The sequence below is a fragment of the Acanthaster planci genome, linkage group LG01, assembly GCF_054643075.1.
Source record: "Acanthaster planci isolate LZ-2023a linkage group LG01, COTS_SCS, whole genome shotgun sequence".
NCBI lineage: Eukaryota > Metazoa > Echinodermata > Asteroidea > Valvatida > Acanthasteridae > Acanthaster > Acanthaster planci.
In genome coordinates, this window is record NC_141777.1 from 33392159 (window position 1) to 33412658 (window position 20500).

General features: G+C 40.5%; 1 protein-coding gene across 1 annotated transcript; it reads left to right on the top strand.

Moving 5' to 3' along the window:
- The first annotated feature begins 626 nt into the window (after positions 1 to 626).
- wdr43 (WD repeat domain 43) lies at positions 627 to 20494 on the top strand. The gene is made up of 16 exons (XM_022248110.2): positions 627 to 1035; positions 5755 to 5907; positions 6743 to 6864; positions 7608 to 7728; positions 8040 to 8188; positions 9042 to 9141; positions 9630 to 9694; positions 10282 to 10453; positions 10851 to 10934; positions 11557 to 11694; positions 12416 to 12559; positions 13667 to 13785; positions 14653 to 14830; positions 15890 to 15959; positions 16651 to 16709; positions 17306 to 20494. The coding sequence occupies exons 1-16, from the start codon at positions 859 to 861 to the stop codon at positions 17477 to 17479; spliced, it is 2025 nt and encodes a 674-aa protein (XP_022103802.2). The 5' UTR covers positions 627 to 858; the 3' UTR covers positions 17480 to 20494.
- The last annotated feature ends 6 nt before the right edge of the window (positions 20495 to 20500 follow it).

Consider the following 20500-nt stretch of genomic DNA (forward strand, 5'->3'; position numbering starts at 1 on the left):
ACAATTTCATTTGTAATGGGACTGGATTAATCTCGTGAGTTCATGACGTTTGTTATTATTATGATCTATATTCTTATTTATTTGGTATGTAGGGATTGACAGGTTGCAGCAGCCCACAGGTTAATAGAAAACAATTACCATTGGCAAATTAGACGTAGCAACTGTTACGTTTGTGGGTCTCAAACGGGGGAACTAACGTGCCTTTCACATGTCCCTACACTGTTCTCGAGTTAGGCAGATCGATGCATGAATGTGATGGAAAGCAAATGGAACTGAACGGCAACGGCTCGTCTTGTCTTTATCTCGAGGGCATAGAAATGAAGCCGCCCCGTGCCCCGAAATGAAAACCCGAAGTTTGGCCGAAAGTTTTGGAAGGGTTTCCAATACTCGACTCTGTCTCCGTCAGAGGCTTCTTCTCGAAAGTCAGTTCCCGATTGCAGGCCTCAAGTGTTAAAATTAAATAGAAATACTTCAATACTTGGCTCTGTTGCATATCATTCGATGTTCTTGTGGCTCCATCGGACTTGCATTGAGCGGATTATTCAACAAAAAGGTAGACGAAAATGGAGATTGAGTAGAGACTTGAAGGGCGCCACCACTAAAAGTTCGAATGCGGATCACCAATATCAACCGGCGCGTGGACGATCAGCAGCTCAGTTTTTATCCATCTTTGGTTCAATGTTTCTGTCACAGAATTCGATTCTTTCTTTAATTAATCGTCTACCGTCAGTATGGTGGGTCAAAATTAGTTTGATCCCAAATGGACGCTAAGTCGACATTTTCAAACTGCCAATAGATAAAAAAGGCGAAGTGCCCGTGTATGCAAATGAGGCCAGAGGTCGACACGTGGGATTCAAGATGGCGGCCACTGGAGTTATTTCTTACTCGCCAAATGGTAGCTTTTTGGCAGTTTGCAGCCCCGATGGGCGCCTTTCTTTATGGGATACCACTTCAGCGACAATAACTCAACAGTACACGCCAAGTTCACACCTGTCAGCCACCTGTACCTGTTTATCCTGGTGCCCAACAAGGACGGTTGGTATCATCACGCGTTCAGTTGCAATATTGCCCAATTTGCGGACATTTTTTCACTAACAACAGAAAAAATGTTTAGCACTCTTATATCACATTTTCAACAAATATAATGGTCATTCATGGCAGAAGTGTCGAAAAAACAATAAATCTGATGTTAGTTACCTTTAGCACCCTAGTATTCCTATGGGGCGCGGGCGGGCGGCACGGACATCCGGGAGTTTCGCTAAGTGGTGGGTAGCAACCAATGTAGGGATGTTACAAGAAATATGGAAGGGCTGCGTAGCACCGTCATCAGAATATTGACAAGAATATAATATGAAATCAGTGCTCTTGAATATGTGATTTGAGGCAATCACATATTCCAGAGCACTGGTTTTATTATACTTCATAGGGATGTTGCGGTCGGAATGTAGCTACCGTGTGTGCACGGGCGTTTGCAGGAGCATCGGAGGCTGTCCCAGAAATGACGTGTTTCTGTGGGTTATAAAGGGGTATTCCCCATTAGGTCATCAATATAACGTACATGTATTCTAGTCATGTGGTACCATCCTTCCAAGGAGGTCTTAACTTCTAGGGATCGTCTGCACTCTCTTAACTTTGGGCTTGCATTCAACTTCTCGCTAATCATATACAAGATTATCTTCCCGGAACAAAAGTTATGCATTTCGATAGAAAAATATCTTACCTACTTTGTGGTGAAATTTGAGTGGAATCATACGATGCGAAGTGTGTTTTTTTTTGGTCCCAGTTTTGGCAAAGTTTGGGATTTTTGAGCCGTGCAATGCTGACATAGCCTACAAAGCGTGTATGACATCGTACGATCGTCATTGCACTTAGATTGTCATCGCACAAATATGAAAGGTAATGATAAAATAAGTACCATTCTGTCAAAATATTGTATAAAATGGTGATTTTGACAATATGGATTGTGGATGCTTGTGGATTTCAAACACATATCAATAATGAAAATTCACCACATGTTCGAGCGATTGCATTACGTATGCTAATGCTGTATTGTGTGGGTTGGCGTTTGAACCATTCTACCATTTTTAGTACCAACACAGTTTTGAAATTGATTTTTTTGATCAACAACATATTCTTGGTACACTAACATTTATCATTAGGAAATGGTAAACAAATTTTGGGTCATATTCGATGCAAGTACATGTAGGCCTAGTTCCCAAGATAACTGCAGGAAGTTAAGTCTCTATTTTTTTATTATATTTTTTTCTGTACTTTTATTCTGATAATGATCATGTACATGTAAAATGCTAATATTTCAAGGATATATGAGATACTATCAATCAGTAAAATAAGAACTGAAAACGTCGTGCAATTTCTTGTGTCTTACAAAACGCACTCATAATCACATACATTTGCCGTTCTCTGGCTGTTCCAATCACATTTTTTGTGTGTCCATAGATAAACTACAGGGAAGAATATAACTTTGTTAATACTAAAGCCATGGGGTTGAATGGGGTATCAAATGAAAGGTCTTGCTATGCTTTATCCAGTGGGATTATTTTCTGGGCTCATTTTAAATATCTCAAAATTTTGTAACATCCCTAACCAATGAAAGCAATTGCAACGAATGCGCACATCCATACTGATCAAAGAAATGATTTTGGGATCTGATCATCTGACTGGCAGGTGCCATATGTGCGTCGCCATAGTTTGTATTTTCATCAGGAACTAGTCATGCTAGTACCTGCCATTTTGCAAGAGTCCTAGATGTCCGCACCCACCCCATTATAAGGAAACAACGTCCACTTTCTCAAACTAACATTTTGACCTTAAAAGGAACCATTAGGCCTACTCAATCCTGATAGGCCTAGCACGCCTAGTTTAGGTTAATTTTGACAATATTTGATTAAGCAAGAAAACCACAAATTTCAAACCCGAGTTTGGCAAAAGACAACCGCTCAGTTGAATCATTCCATTTTATTTCTCGTCTGGTTACCCAACTGAGGCATTGTGGACTCATCAAAACAAATCTCCATCCAGGTCAAGGAACCAGACCACATTTGCTAGTAATATATCATCGTTCACAGCTTTTTGGGGCAGTCGTTTTATCCCAAAATTTCCTTGAAAAACCAAAAGCCCTGTTTTGTTTTTTTCTGATATGAAAGAGGACATCACCAACAACTTGTTTAGATAAGTTGTTTCGAAAAAGTAGAATTTGTTCTCATTATAGGAACAGGGTACTATAGGTAATGAACACCATAAATCACAATTTGAAGATTTTGGATATGGGGGAACTTTTTCGTCATGTCGATACCATTTTGGATTGGTAATTTTGACTTACTTTGCAAGAACTACTGAAATTCTTTATTTTTGGAAAGAGTTCCATTTATGGATGCCGTTTGACATCCTTTACATGAACTCTATGAGATTACTGATTAGTGTGAAAATTGTTAGTGTTTACTACCTGAATACCTCAATATTTTCCCCGCTAAATTTGACATTTTACATCACGTTATTGCTTTCAGATGGCTAATAAGTAGGTGACTGTAGGGAAAAGTTAGTGTCATCCATATATCTAAGGATGTTGAACAGCTAGTGCAGCTCCTTTTTCAAAACATGTAAACAAAGTAGTGTAAAGAAGTCAGAAAGAGCCAGCCTAAAACAATTGTACTGTCACTGTGCATGATCACACGGTATGGGCTGAATGAACATAATGTTTGTGTGGAGACAAGATTTTTGAGACCTGACACTGACCTTGTTGAATGGTACGCCTCCATCATCCACGAACGATTGATTTCCAGTTGAATTTTCATTCTGTCAATTTGCTAGGAAAAATTGTGACGTTAACACACCACTTCTTCCGTTCTACGAGGCACCCAGACAATGTGTTTATGACTCACAGAAATCACAGTTGAGGCACCTCCTTTTTTCATCATCTGGCTGATCATGAAACCACCATGGCACACATGACCCTGGGGTCTCAGGATGCATTGGTGACTTATGACTCGAGTTATGTATTTTCATTAAACATATTTACCGTAAACGCGGTCGAAAATTTATTTGTATGCACCCGTGCTATTACTGGTGGAGTGTCATCATGTTGCATATTTTCCACTGTGCTCGTTTATGTACGGCTAAATATCCACTGATGAGCCAACCAGATGCATCATATTCCGTATCCACAAACTGTGTGGCATTAATCAGACTATGCTCTGGGTGCACATTTGTTATTTACACGCAAGTATGGACGTACATATTCAGCCTCATAGTATCTAGAACCAGTTGCGAACACTTTTAGCGAAATGGCCAGGCTCGCGTGAAAATAAAAAATATGTGGCCTGCGCTGGGCATGACTGTAATAGTTTTTTAAATACCCTCATCTTCGGTTCACGCATTCTCCTGAGCCCATCTTAAATGTATTTTAAAACTGCCCTAGCACTTCATTTCCTAAATAAATAAAGATACTGGAATTTAAAGTTTAAATGGTGGATGATTTTCATAAGCAAAAAAATACTTATTGCTTTAGCAATGTATGTAATTAATCAGCATAAACAAAACAGATAGTACACAACGAACTTAGAGCTTTGATCATGGATGTTCTTCCGTGGTTTGATACACTTAGAATAATTGGCTGAACAACTTGATTCATGACTTGTTACTCGTGACTTGGACTTGGACTGGAGGTTTGTGACTCGGACTCAAGGCTTGAGACTCGGAACTTGGTCTGGACATTGGTGACTCGACTACAGCACTGGTACATAGTATGGCTGTCAAGAAGCAAACTTTGTTGATCACATTGAAAGTTTATGTGTTGCAGTGAAGAAAACAGGTTGAAGTTTCCTTTAAAAGATGGTCTTAATTCAAGTGAGTATTTCAAAACCATTTATGATGAAGTAAGCCATGACATCAATTGTGGCCATTGCGTCTGTGGCCTTGCAGGATTGGCCCCAATGCCCTTAAACAATCTGCTGTTTACAGCCAAGTCAGTCAGTATGCTTCTGTTAATTGTTATTTTAAAATTAAGGTACCTGTAATAATAATTAAGGCAAAACATCAAGTCATTTACAGAAAAAACATGTACATTTAAATTGTTTAGTTTATTTATCACCCATATTTATGTGTATGAGGGTATGTGGAGCCAAATAAAGCAACTATCTTGATTTGGTAGGCCAGCTCCACTTTTTTCTCAAGATGAAGCAACTTGCATGTGCAGTTCGTTGGAAGCACATGAGGTGTTGCATGCATGGTACATTGGATTCTACTGTTTGCATATATACTTAACCCAATTACAATTCACTTTTATTAGTGCTTAAACTAAATGTGAACTTTGACCTTTTTTCATATTACATAAGTCAGCTTTGTTGCCCATTCACTTGTCCTCCGTTCCTCTTGAAATTTGGATAATGCTTAGGCCAAAGTGGCTACCCCGTTGTCATCTTAATGAGGCCAGGCTAACACCCTCTCAGAGACTTGGAAGGCAACAAATAAAAGCACATGAACGTCTGGATATTACTTTCCTTGCAATGCTATTGTGCTACGTGTTATCTGCTGGAAAATTTGTTGTTTTCAGGTTGCTTGCAGTGGCCGGGAATGATTGGAATGCAAGCATAATCAGACCGTCAAATTCTATCAGCAGTGACTGATAGAGTAAGACCGACGCAACATCCTAATTATGACTAAGCCAAATGCTATTGCGCTTTATTCCCAATTTACATTGATGACTATTGGTCTGGTTCTCTTTGTCTTTCTGTACAGGAACCAGCTAAGAAGAAGAGACGATCACACAAACTACTGAAGCGAGAGAATGATGCCTCAGCAATCTCCACCTCTGATCTGCTCGCCATGGGAACTCGAGCTGGCACCATCCTTTTGTATAGTCTTGCCAAAGCAGATCTACACAGACACATGGTAAAGACATTTAAAATGTCGAATGTCTGCACTTGACTGAATCGGGCAATTTCGCTCTTTGTGAAATGGCCAAAAAATAGGAGACTTTTTACTTTTCAGAACAAGTGGGGCAGGGCATGACATTAGGCCCCAAAAGTGGTCAGACCAATCATACAAACTGCTCCAAGCACAACCAAAGAGGGCGTGTCTTTTTGGGTACTCACGGCATAAGTGTGCATTTACATTGGAGATCAGTGGCACACAGAGTACACGTAACAAACTTATTCCTGAATGTATGGTCTTTTTGTACATGCAGAATGCGTGCAAGAACCCACTTGGAAAACTTACAACCATCTGTCTGTCTTTGGCAGTTTGGGGGGTGCACCTCAACTCAGGGGCAGATAAATTTTGTTCTGTCCAATTGATCCTCCATATTCCAGGGTCACATGATAAGCACAAAAATGAGTGAAACACCAAGAGAATTTATATTTTTAGACTTTTATCTTTACATGTCCTTCGGGTAAGTTTTCCAATCACAGTTGCTTTTGTTCTGTCAAGTACCACAGGTGGTCCAAAACTGTGCGACCGTAATTCCATGCTGTGTGTGGTTTAAAAGGAAAATGGCCTCAAAAATGTGCATATACTTGTAGCTAGAAATGTAACTTGTATTTAAAATTTGCCAGCTAAAACCCATCATATTCCATGCACTAACCTGTACTGGCAAAATTTTGTTTGAACTTGGTACATGTGTCCATAGTATTAAAAGTGTATGCTTGGCGAAGTACCGTCATATAACAGCTTCTTCATCACACGCACCTATACACTCTACCATGCTTTTTTCCCATTCTTTGATAAGGACCAGGGCCACACAGACAAGGTCAATGACATGTGCTGGCACCCAGACGGTGAGACGATATTCAGCTGCTCCGATGATCAGCACATTGTTGAGTGGGATGCCACCCATGGCCAAGTGAAATGGTAAAGACGGATAGGGTGAAAACGAGGAGCTTAGCTTGTTTCTGAATATTACGCTTGACAGTTTGAAAAATAAAAGATGCAAATTGTCTTTAATTGAGATTGTAATTGGTCAGTTTACGACTTACAGTGATGCATAAACTGTTCAACCCAAACCCGGGCACTTCTTGAAGGATGCAGTCATTAACACTGTTTAGTGTCAACAGCACCAGAGAAGGATGCCCAAGAAACACTTGAAATGCAAGTGTGTCCTTAGCCACTGCAGCTCATCAGGCCAGATTTATCTCTGGTTTCTTTAGCATGAAACCACAGAGAATATTTCTATTCCTCCTGGATGGGATGCCAGGCCATTGCTGGTCGTTCCCCACTAGTTGCTGGTATCCGCATGGACTTCCAGGTAGAGAGAGGCAAGCAGGGGTGAAGTGACTTGCCCAAGGCTATAGCTTAAAACCGGTGGCCTTATTCGAAGGCCCAGTAATCAGGAGTCATGAACCCTATCCACAAGGCCGCATTCCAATTGTTTTAAAAATCTTGTGTTCATTGAGAATGGATAAAACATTTATTGCTCAAGACTTTTAGGAACCAATTTTCTATCAGCAAGTGTATGCACTCATGTAATTGTTCAAGCCTGGGACATCTTCAAACTTTTTACATTGTTTGGCTTTTATTGTCCTCATTTCAAAGAAGTCCTTTTTTCAATAAGCACCATTTCCTCATAATATATCCTAATTTTCTTCTCCCTACAGTAAGTGGAAAGCAGACACCCATTCTGTTCACTCCGTCTGTCTCTGTCCTGGGGCCCGAGCCCTCCTCTCGGCAGGCAGAATGATACAGCTGTGGGACATGGATACCAAGAAAGTTTTAAGAGTGAGTGCCAATTTTAGCTTCTCTGGTCAGCCAACAGACCAAAGTTTTCTTCCATGGCCTCTCACAGAGTCTGCAACTGTACAATTGCATACTTGCACACCTTTGTTACTACCAAATAGCGATTCCCGGCTGGTTGGATGTTTGCGTGTGGGCACCATCAGGCATGTCTCATTAAGGGTCGTGTAGGTTCTCGGTCATGAAGAATTGTCCACAAACTGGAGAATGGCACAGGTAAATTAAGCTTGAGAAATGTCATACAACTTTCCGTTTTACAATGCAGCGTTTCAATTCTACTTTTTTTTTGCTTTCAGAAATTTACCGGTCATGCAAGTCCAGTAACGAGGTTAAAGGTTGTACCCAGCTCCACATCAGAGTCGTCTCGTGTAATGAGCAGCTTAGAATCGGTAGAGGGACTGTATTTTCTCTCCTGTGCTGAGAGGGATAGGGTTCTGAATGTGTGGTATGTTTTCTCATTTCTTTTACTGGCCCATATCCACACCCCTGTTTCTTCCTTTCCCCTCTAGCAAACACACACCCAGTGTGGATCAACTTCTTAATGTGGACCGAGGTCGCACTTTGAAATTGTTCCATTTCATTTTCAAACGTCTGGGACTTTGGAAGTAGCATCGTGGACAGAGTGGTGATTCCAGAACAGAGAGTAAATTGAAGAACTTTTGTGGTGGATATTATAATCACATTGGGCTGGATGCAGGATTGCGTAGATTGGGATATAGTGGACTGATATGATATCGATGAATCGGGTGACCAGAGCGAGAGGCCATTACTGTGGGGCAATCCCATTCACAGACAGGTGGTACGCTCACGTTACAATCCTGTCTGACTAGTGAGGTGTCCTGACTTATGATTGCTCGTGTTAAGGACCCCTGCACGAGTGTGGTGGCCCAACAGTAATGGCGTCTATTCAGAAAAGTCTGTAGTTTCTTGTCAGGATGCCTGAACCTCCAGCAAAAGTCTGGAGTCAGAATAATCCCATTTTCTTGTTTCACTCCAAGGCAATTGAAAGCAATGACATTGCTAATTATAGGGTGTCAAAAACGATCCATTCCAATTTGATTTAGGTTTTGAGAGGCTCTGAAATATTCACTGAATTTGTTGTCACTGAATTTGTTGTCGATCTGATTTGTCTTCTTTTTCATGCTGTCAGTGAACCAAAATTCCAAGTAGTTACAGAGATTGTAGAATGGGAATACTAATGTAGTCAAGATAAAGGAATGGGTTAACAGACAAAACAAATGAAACAAGGGCCAGAGAGTCAATTGGTGATTCATTTGTAATTTTTTTTAAATTGCTAGGCAAGTCCGTTCAGCGTCAAAGAGTAAATCCTCCATTGCGTCACTTGTTGTTCCTGATGAGCCACTGGATTTCGATATTTTAAATTCATCCAAAGATCAGGTAAGTTGACCTTAAAGTGTAAAGTAGACAGTTTCATCAGTGTGTGGACTTTTTGTAGTCAGATGGATAAATTTAGTCAGTGAAATGATTCTATCCCTTTTATGACCCTAATCTACTGGGTCAGAAGATGCAACATGAGGCTTTGTTGTGTCTCCGTCATAAACACAACAAGGCATGAAGGACACTTTGTTTGTGCTGTTGGTAAGTGTTTACAAATGTCTGATGTTGAAAGCAGGGTATTCTCCAACTGTCTGACAAGCCAAGGTTGACGGTAGTTTGAACGGTTTATGACAGCTTTTGAAATGAAGTGCACGCTAACAGTTAACCAGCTGCCACTTTTGGCATCAGATTCACAGAGAGTTGTGAGTTGCCATTTAGTAAAATTATTCCTTCTCTTTTCCAAATCCTGTTTATCCCTTAGCTTGCTTTTGTCGGCATGATAGCTAGATACTGAATTTTACCTCCGACAATTTTTTTTTTCTCTTTAGAAAACGTACCTCTCTGTTGTCACAAGGAGTGGAGAAGTCCACATTTTTGATCCTGTATTGAATGGGTAAGACATTACTAAAGTTTCACATAATTCGTCGTACCCTTCCTTTACCAGTCATGTGAGCGGTTCAGTGAATCATTCCAGGGCATGGATTGACTACTCACTGATTGTGACCTCGAAGTACCTGCAGGTGCAATGGTCTGCTCTTGCTCAAAATCCTGTAAATGTGAGAAGTTTTTTGTTATCAAGTCACGATATCTTTTGGAAATCCACACGCCTGCTGCATATTCGCAAGGGACTTAGGGTGCATGGCTCACACGGCATTCGATTGCCACCTAGCCACTCAACTTGTCCCTGGTGAACGGACAGCTGTTCGTCATAAGTGGGTTGTTTCTGGCCACCAGCCAGCACTGGGCTTCTCCTATTTCATGGAGCCGACCTTGAGCGTACAGTCAACCCCGGCCTGGATCAGTCTTTGGGAGCACTTGATGGTGCGCACCCGTCTGGTAGACCCCAGATGACCCTCCCATGTCCCCTGCTGAAAATTCAAATCGTGGAAAATTCCCTTTTTTGTTCTCTAAGGCACTACATGTGCCTGAAGGGGGACACCCTTTTAACAAAAGTTCTGTTTGCCTTTGTCGTGCTAACAGCAAAGCCAAGAACCAGGTGCAGGCGAGGTCACACCTCCTGGTTAGCACAGAGGGTGGCAAGGACATATCCCCTAGACCCATTCCCATCCTGGCTGCTCTGCTCTGCCCAGAATTGCGCCCACCTATCCTCATTGCTCATGGCAGCATATTGAAACTCACATTTGAGAGAGTGGTGAGTACAAGAACTAGACCCAAGCATCCATATTTGGACGAGTCATTCTTAATTGGGCAAGTATCAGTATTCCATTGCATGGAAATAGACCTCCATAAATGACCTTAATGTTGACAGTGAGCCACATTTGATGTTTTAGAAATTAACGTGTAGGAACAAAGCTCCTGACACTTTTGCCGTTGCACCAACTTGAACATATTTATGCTTGCATATTGATTATCTCAAATGACCTGTAACACCCTTCATTTTGTGCATAGTCTGTTGGACTACGGAACTGGCTCGTTGTCAGTAACAAAGCTTGCCCTTAAAACAATGATTTACCTCACACAAATTGAGGCATGAATAAGGATGTTTCTTTCAACCCTTTCCAAGTTGTTTTCTTTATTTTGGTTTTCAGTCATTCCTATCAGAAGACAAGAGCATCTGCTTAATACGAGAAGATCCCTCAACTCAAGCCATCCCCCAAGTTTCTGGAGAAAAGGTAAAAAGCCAAGCTTTTTCTGAAGCACCTGAGAAGAAATCAGAAGTGAGCTGAACTTGGCACCTATTAATTTTCCTCCCTCATGTCACATCTCTGACGAAAGTTCATTGTGAGTGAGTCTAAGAAGGCAGGTCATAGTCGCTAAAGGCTGCATTAAGCTGTAGCTTTGTAGACCCAAAGAATAAGGAGTTGTTCTTGTCGATGACGAAGATTGTTAGATACACATGTTAAAGTCATCTAGTCTTGATCTTGATATCGGACTTTTCGGAAATATTTATTTAATGTGCCTTTAGTTGCCCCTTGAACTTACCCGTAACTTTGGATTGCAGAAGTCAAACTGACTTTCTCACCAGTGTTGTTGTCAAGACCACCTGAGACCTTCACAAGACCAACACGAGACAAACACAAGACCTCTAGTCTGAATTCAAGTCACAAGCTGTTCAAATAAACTGCCACAAAAGCATTCCTTTGTCATTGCTCAACCTGTTACTTGTGACTGGTTTTGTGCATGGTCTTGTGATGATCTCAACTTCAACACTGTTTCTCATGTACACATCCAGCTGTAAATGATGTGTTAACTTGTCTTAACTTTGACCATCCTTTCTAAACTTTGACCCTCCAGTTGAAGAAACCAGTGGTGACCGGAGCAGAAGCAGTGAAGACGCCCAGTGTCCTCGCTCACACTGGCTACAGGGCAGCGGCAGAAGGCGAGAGTGCTGTTGAAGGAAGGAAAAGCAAAAGAAAATCCTCTCAGTCGATGGTAAATGCTTGAACAAAGCTTTGCTGTCATTGAGTTAACCGCACAAAATTGTTTCCAAAACGTTCCTGTTCTGTTAAGAAATACGGATTTTGGAAAGTCCGATCATTGCATATTATTATGCACAATATTGACAGGCTTGCTATGGCATGCCAACTAGTGGACACTATGCAATTCGATCCTGACCAAAACTGATCGCTTGCACAGTAAACGTAAGGAGTTAAGCATTTTCATGGGGCATCTATCATGCAGCTGAGTATAGTCTGACATCTACAGTTATCTAGCAATGTACTGTGCGGTGCAGCCTAGCCTAATGTATACAGTGCAAGCATGGTAATTTGCTAGTGCTGTGTGGTGTGAACCGGCATGTCGTGTGTACCCTGGCTGTTAGATGCTGCAATTCAGCGTAGCACAGCTGATCGTGGAAATGGCTTCAACATCGTCATCTTCTAAGAGTTTCAAAAACCAGTTGGGAGTAAAATAGAACATTCTTACAGCGTCACAGAGGAAAATACTGATTTCTTTAGTAGAATACTGATTTTCAGCCTTCAGAATACTGAAAAGCTGAGTGAAAGGTTGGCAGCTCTGAATCTGTGGGCCAGTTGTCATGACAGTTTGCACAAATTTGTAAGCGATACGGATTGATGTTCAACTGCATATTTTCCTGACCCCCATGATAAAAATCAAGAAAATGTAATTTTCTTCAATGCCTGTACCCTTGTAGGTAAGCATTGAGGACCGACTTGTTGCCCTCAATGTGGCTGGTGCTCAGGTGGACATGTCAACCCAAGACCAGAGTGCTAAGACGGGATCGTTAGTCATGCTACTTACACAGGGACTCCAGAGCAGTGATAAGACCATGCTGGATGTAAGTCAAGGAGCATTGTTCAGCAGAGAACGAGTCGTGAATTTCATTTTTTCTGATTTTATTAATCAGCAAATGTAGGATTTTCTTACCCAGAAAAGCTGCTGGGGGCAGGTTTTTTTCCCAAAAAACTCTTCAACCTTTCAATTGCACTTTGATCCATTCAAGCACGACGCATTAATACGTCAACCACGGAAATGAATAAAGAATTCTTTAACGAGTGCACACGTCCTTCATGGAACAAATAAGGAAAATTTTGTGTGTTCACACATCATTCAGCGTCAAGTGGTTAAGCAGGGTGTCCGTTTTTTAACTGATTTGGAAATCTGTTTCTATGGAAAATGACATTTTCTTCTTTTGTTGGGTGCGTACATGTAAGGTCACCCATATGTGTTTGGAAGTTGTCGGGATTTCACACCTGAATTATAAAATCAAAAAGCAAGGCCTCTCACAAAGGTCCTCCAAACTCTCTTCAGATTTTCAGAACAATAAAAATCTCTCTCACAGTGTGGCACCAGCCAGCACACTAACACACGGCTCATGCAACCAAAAATATTGTATAAGAAACGATATCAATGTAAAAGCCCACTGTACAAGAACAAAACCGAAGAGATTTTAAAACTTTTCAACCGAATCTAAAATAAGTGTTTCAATTCCACACCGTTACGGTGCACAGTACTTGTTTGGCTGGTTGTGTGTGTAAGACATGTGTATGCCATGCCAAGAAAAGAAATATAAAAATGGTCTGTTTTTATCGTTTCAAAGACTTTACTTTGTCGTTTTCTCACTTTTGTCCTTATAACAGGGATAACTTACAGTTATGTAGTCATTTTAAATGTCACAAGTCCTGTTTTACAACAACGTGTAATTTATGCTGTAACATAGCCTTCCGATGTCTTACAAAATCTGACACCTTTTTGAATAGTTTTTCTGTAGATTCTTGGCTTCAAAGCTCAAGTCACTGTTATCTTTCATGAGGCTTGATGTCGAATTATTGGAGATAAAAAGTGCTGTTTTGTTGTCATTTTGAGAGATTCAGGTAGATTTCTGGCAGAGATGATTTCGGATTAGAGATTCATGTTGTGTTGTCGATGGCGTTCTTTTTGACAGAGTGTGTTCCAACAGCAGAAGGAGTCTGTCATCAGGAGAACCATTCAGAGACTCCCCATCCCCCTGGTGGTGAGTCTAGTCCAGGAACTCGCCTCAAGGATGAACACAACACCACAGAGGTAAGGATAGGCAATCTGTCTGTCATTGAGTGAGATTTGATATATTGGAAATGTGCATTTTGGGCTGAACAATGTACTTTGGTATTTTAACTGCAAGTATGGAAATCAGGATTGGACAATTTTTCTTTTTGGTAAACAAGTGGCCATGTACATACCAAAGTAAATCCCCCGCCCAAAAAGAAAAATTTAGTGCAGAACTTCTGGGCAGTTCCATGGTACTCTGTGTGCTGTATCTTGGTATAAATGAAAGGTTTCATCTTTGTTTGGATGGAATATTCCCTCCCCCCATGAAATGTTATCTGTTGCATTTTTCCAACATATAAAAATAGTCAAATTTTGTCATTGAATTATGAACTGGGATATTTTAGTGATATCCAAATTTGGAGTCCCATTTTTTTCTTAGGTCTGAGTTTTAAGAAAAATTGCAGTGAGCTTAATGAAGCTTGCCTTACTTTTTTATTTTTTCTGTGACTTAGATATTGCAATAATGAAACGATATATAAGCTCAACAGACAAGTAGTGTTAAGTCCAAAAAGTCAAAGCGTACCGTAAGCTGAAGAAAAAGGTATTAGTGTGATTTTAGGGTTACCAGTAGTGTTGTGAAGTCAGGATGTCAGCTAATCTTCCCTTGAGTTCAAGACTAGTCGAACAAAAAAATATAAACACCAGCTGCTGTTTTGACAGGTTATTGTTGAGTGTGGTTCAAGGTTATTTTTCTGTTAATTGGATTTCTACGGAGAAATCACAAGGCTGATTTTGTTCAAGATTTCGGTAAGTCAAATAATACAGAGATTGCTGTGTTTGAATGTTAACGTGACTGGGATAGTAACCCTTTCCACGTAATTCGTCTGGATATTTTCGTGTTAGTGGACTGGTGCTAGCTCAGTGGACAAAGGTGGTGCTGAGGGAACGGGCATCTTACCTCATGACGTGCCCCGAGCTTGTCACCAAACTAAGCCAGGTGTATGAGATGATCAACACCAGGACGCACCAGTCGACACGGATGATGAGACTACACGGCAAACTGGATCTCATGCTGGCACAGGTAACAATAACCATTTGCTGTCTTGCGAGTTGGTCGTAGTGAGTGCCCAGTTTGGAAGAACTGCCCGTCTGCTTGATCTCTTAGGCTGTTTCAAATCTTGGCCATGGCTGGTTATAATGCATGGGTCTGTGGAAGCTGTCTGCTGGTGGTTTAATCCGATTCCCATAAATACACATGCTGTGGCTGGCCGTTGCCAAGTGATTCTAACGTAGCGGCACTTAAGGCTAAGTCTGATCTTTTGACCATTAGTCAACCATGGGTCAATTTTTCCTGATGCATAGGATATACATTTTGTACCAAGGTTTACCAGACTAGACACAGTCACCCAGTGTCGTAAAGGTGACAGCTGATCAAATATGGTTCAAGGTCTTATCATCGGTTTCATAGAAACAGTTGAGGAACAACTCCTTTTTCCACCAGAAGTTGGCGTATTCACTTACATAATGATATGTGTTCATGGTGTATTTTATATTTCATGTAATACATCTAACAAGGGTAGACAAGATGGAATGGCTACCATTTTAGTACATGGAGTGTAATCAGTAAAGATTCCGCTGTGTTTTGTATCGACTGTTTTGCCCTTCACAATGTCTGTTTATAAATACTGTATTCTCTGCCTCATTTAAAACAAGATACACGCTTACTTGCAAGGGACTCAATTTTTATGACTTTATGCTCGTTGCTGAGAAAATGCCATCTCATATATGATAAAAGATTCCCTTTAGAATTGTTGTGTCTACACAAACGAGTACCAGTCGGAGTGAGTGTCCCTTGGCTGAAAATATTGGATACCAGCTTAGACTGTGTGGAATAGTACTGAATTTTTTTCTTGAAAGATGAATGAGACGTTCCTGAGCCTACAACAGATGGTCATAAAATCTAGCAAAAAAGTGTCATCTTTGGCTAAAAATTTAGTGTTTTATGTTTACTTCAGTCGGCCCTTTCTAGGGGGTAGTAAGTTTTCAAAAAGCGCATTCATAGACAAGTTGCCTTTGCTTTTATGCTACTAACTGTTTGTTTTTCCCTGCTTGCCCTTGACTTTTGATTTTGTATCAATAGATAGCTTCTCAGAAGCAACGTGAGGAAGAACAAGACAGACCTATGAAAGCAGCACTGATCTATGAAGAAGGTGAAGGAACTACTTTTACATTCTCTTGACCGAATCGTAACGCATTGAAATCTGTTTTATACTGCACATGTGTAGTTTGGTAGGAAAACCTTTACTAATTGCCAAGGAAAATGACATCGGAAAACTTGATCGTTTGTGCATCTGTGCAGTAACTGAGCTAATTCAGAAAGAATCAAAGCTCTGAAGTGTTTCTTAACCCTAAACGCCTAGGCCCTGTTGGCTAGGACACACCCTCAATCCTTCAAAAATCCTCCAACAGCCCCCATGAAATAATTGGATGCAGCCTCAGTCCTCCAAAATCCTCTGATATTTCTTGAATATGTTCTGTGGGGAGGTACCCACTGCCTCAACCCTTTAATATCTTCTGACAATTCCTCAATTCCAATTCATTATGTTGAGGCAGTGCAGTATGTAGGATTTCAAATAATGTGGACATGACTTTATGCATGGCCGAACATAAACAACACAAGGTCTAACCCGCAACCTTGAGACAGTGCATCCTTTGCAGTCGGCAATGCAATTTTGCCTTGCAGCCTCAATCTTCCAGAATCCTACAAAACTGTCCAGAGGATTTTGAAGGATTGAGGACGGTTAGGGTTAATCTGTCATATGGTAGAGGACGATTGGATCAGTCCAAGACCGAGTCCACAAAGATCCCTTCCATGAAAGTTCTTTTGTTTGTCTTTTACAGATTCATCAGATGAGGGAGACATTATAGAGGAACCATATCCCATGCAGTCGGAATCAGAGGTAGGGATTTCTTCCTTAACCTTAGCCCCCCCGTTGTGTGTTTTAAACTGTTTTGAAATTGAAAGACTGAGGACTGTTAGGGCACATGTACTGATAAAGAGGCCTTGGTTGACCCTTGACCCACTGGCGGTTGAAGGTGATGCATGCAAGCTGTGCTTTATTTGTGTCTGCAGAAGCTCTCAGGACAAGTGGATTGGGAGGCTATAAAATCAAACTGTGTGATTTTCCCTCACATTTTTTTTTGGTAAAATATGTAACTGAAACAGATCAATAATGCCCGTTTTGTGTAAACCTTGGTTCTACATAAATTTCTGAGCACGTCATGTACACACTTTACAGTTAATGATATTTTTACAATCAGTTGCTGTGACATGACAGTGTTTCCACCCACGCACTGTACGTACAGTAACTTGTCCTCTCCACTCTGTCAGTGTCCGTGCAAGGCTGAAATTTCTTGAAGAATACTGTTTCTTTTGGTTGCCGTCTTGGAAAAAAGGAGTGTCATTTCCGAGTCACACAAGTGCCCCTCAACTGTAGCTGCATCGAACACGTGGAATACATCATTGACGTTCTATCCCAACTTTGTCACAAAACAGGGCGAGTGGGAGGAGCTATCAGAAATGGACGCCCAGGAGTCCCAGGTCGTCCAAGATGCGGAGGAGCAAGGAGGGCACGAGAGCGACATGTCAGACCTGGAAGAAGATGAAGGGGAGGTTGACGAAGACGAGGACGAAGTCGTCGGGGAACCGTCAAGTAGTGAGGACGATTGAAGACACTCACAAATTTGCTTCCTAATTGAAGCCAGTCACTACAGCTGGACTAACTCTCCCCCCCCATTTATAACAGATGTCCCCTGGATTTTCCAGTGAGCTGTCAGTCTGAGAGGAAAATATTTATTTGTCCTTTGAGACATTATTATGTAATGAAAAATTACGGTCAGAGTCTTTTGTATATGGTACATTTGATCACATGCTGATGTAAGATTTGGGAGTTCAGTCAAACTGTTCCAAGCCATAGTTTGCAGAGTCATACACTTGTTAAACATGAAGACTGCCTGTAACCAGGATATCAAAACTAAGCCACATTTCCCCACATAGGTTTCTGTTGCTGTAGCGTGACTCACATACAAATGGAACTTCCATCTTTGTGAGCAGGGCTTTTTTTTCTATGCGGTAAAATAATTAGATTGTCAAACTTTGTTTGGAGAGCATCGCAGCATTGGTCGGATGCAGCAGTTCTGCCTGTGTGGAATCCCTCTACTAACAGTGCAGTCAAATGTATCCCAGGTGCGGACGTTGCTCAGTCCAATCCAATGGAAAATTTAGTTAGTACAGGTTTAACGTCTTTCCGTGTACTCCTTGGCAGGCCTTTGTTCGTACATTTCTTAATGCTAGCCAAAGAAATTCCTGTAATTTGAGCCGTGCTAACTCAAAAAGTTTTGACTACATGATCTTGGGAATGCTTGTGGGTGTTTCTTTCTGAAGAGAAAGCTTTTGAGTTGGGTCTTTGTTGTTTGACGTGGTCAGAGTGTCCATGATTTGGCAACATCTTTAAGTGCATCCAAACAACGGCAGGTAATTGGACTATTTGAGCCCTTACTAGACAAAGTGAGCATACCAAAAGGAAGGATAAGACCGTCTTTAGCAAACATGCTACCTCATTTGTCAGGAGGTATCATACTTTCATCATGTTTTTGAAATGAAGTGTTCAAATTGTTCCATCTTTTGACCTGTTCAAATCATGTTGACAAAAACATAAAGTTTGTTTGTAAGGTAAATACTGTTGCACGGTTTACTGTGGGGTGACTGTTTGGCTGTTTACCACTTAGAGCTAAGACACGCTTGCTAATTTCAAATCCAGCCTGGCTTCTTTGTAACACATCAGTTTTTTCTAAATGTTGCCAGAAGGAACCACCAGGTACCGTTGTCAATTCCATGTGTTAGGCCGTGACGTCAAACAGGCTACCCATTAGTTGTGTGTTGTTGGAGTAAAGAGCATTCATTCTAGACAAAAAGACTCTTAACATGAATGCAAACGGTCGTGCATAAGGATTGAAGAAAGACGTGGATATCTGTATGTATTGCACGTAACCATCAGTGCTAAATCTGTCGTTTCAATAATGGAGTGATGCTTTTCTCTGCACCAACAAGCAGCCAGTCACATTTAAACTAACATGGAGGCCCAGCCTAAGCTGGTGAGCTATATTTGGCAGTGGTATCGAAGAGCACCAGTGTTTATGTCATTTCAAAATGGGAGTTTTGCAAAATTAAAGTTTTGTGCTTAAACTTGGAGCATGCATGCTTTGGACAAAAATGTGTGACCTGTTGGATCACATTGCGATGTTTTAATTTTTTTTTTCCATTCTTTATAAAAGTGCCTTGATATTTTTTCTGTTTGTTCTGTACCACCCAAGTTGAGTAGCGTGATTCTTTTCCGTAAGCTTTGTTGGAGAACTGCCAATTGATGTTTGCTTTCACCCGATCCAAAGAGGTAAAGAGGTGTTGTAAGTTGATATCATGCATAACCTGCATTCGTCAATTCTTGCACTGAGTGCACCAGAAGGCAGGCATAAAACGTGTACCAACAATGAAAAAGGCAAACAGTTGGCAAATGTATGGTTTGGTTGTAAATGCTTAAATTCTCTGAATACCCAACCCCACCTGTGAGCATTACACAGTAGTGTTGTCGCAAAATTTTGTAGGAAGCAGTGTTGGTCTACAGATTTTCATATTTTGCCTTGTTCTTCAGTAAGCATTCTTTCAGTGAGTCTTTTTAGGGCTGAAGCTTGACTATCAGAATGTTGGCAATTTCTCAATTAAGTTTGAAAGTTCTCAAAGTAAGAAAAGTATTTCGGATAGATGGAGAACCACTGTCTGTGGTGATTTTTCAAAACGTTTCAAAGATACATTTCAGCATCTGGTGTTTTTTTTCTGTCTTTTGCATACTTATTTAGTTGCCAGTTTTCAAAGTATTTAAAGAGGATCCATTTTTTGCAGCCTCACATGTAGATTTCAGTAAACAATACTTTTTTTAAGTAAATGGTGTTAAGGCAAATGTGATCAAGTGTATAATAGACAGAAACATCACTGCCAAATTGATATGAAAAGTCTCAATCCCGTCATATTTTACTGATATTTCATCGAGATTATGTAAATTAACTTTTAATAGACACTGTAAAAAACACAGCCTGTGGCCACCCCCAAATGTATTACCCTTGTGTTTGATTTTATACAGTTATCACACAAGATTGCAAATTATTTACCTTTTCTGTTTTAGTGAAATTAGTTACACTTGAATTGTGTCACCCTTTTGAGAAAATCTATTTTTTCGCCTGAACCATTCCTGGCAAATGTTACTTGTAAATTGCACAATATTATCTTTTTTTGAAAATGAGTTTACTTATCTTTTTTATTTTCGATTATCAGTATCTCTGTTCTCAGAGATTAGCTTTATTTTTATGGTTTTGGTGTAATTTTTTCATTAGGTAGTAGCTGGAAAAGGCTTCATAATTATCTTTCCGTCAAAACCATTCTAAAAAAAAGAAAAGCGAGCATTTTTCTGAAAATAATTCTGATCAGCCTGTCATGGGTCTTTGGGAAAAATTTGAACCAGAATTTCACATTGTGCCACAATTATCTGTTAAGTTCAGATACCTGGGGAAAAATCACCTAAAACTGAACTTAACTCCAAAAGATTTGGGTTAATGAACAAATCAAGGGCGCAGAGGCAGAAAAATTTTGCTCTGCATCAAAATAAACAAAGAGAGGTTTATTTACCCAGAGAAATTGGTT

Bases quoted from the DNA above. Each gene is read 5' to 3' on its own strand.
- wdr43 (XM_022248110.2), top strand. From the start codon at position 859: ATGGCGGCCACTGGAGTTATTTCTTACTCGCCAAATGGTAGCTTTTTG. The intron at 10,935-11,556 runs GTAAAAAGCCAA...TTGACCCTCCAG, and splicing joins CCCAAGTTTCTGGAGAAAAG to TTGAAGAAACCAGTGGTGAC. The intron at 15,960-16,650 runs GTGAAGGAACTA...TGTCTTTTACAG, and splicing joins AGCACTGATCTATGAAGAAG to ATTCATCAGATGAGGGAGAC.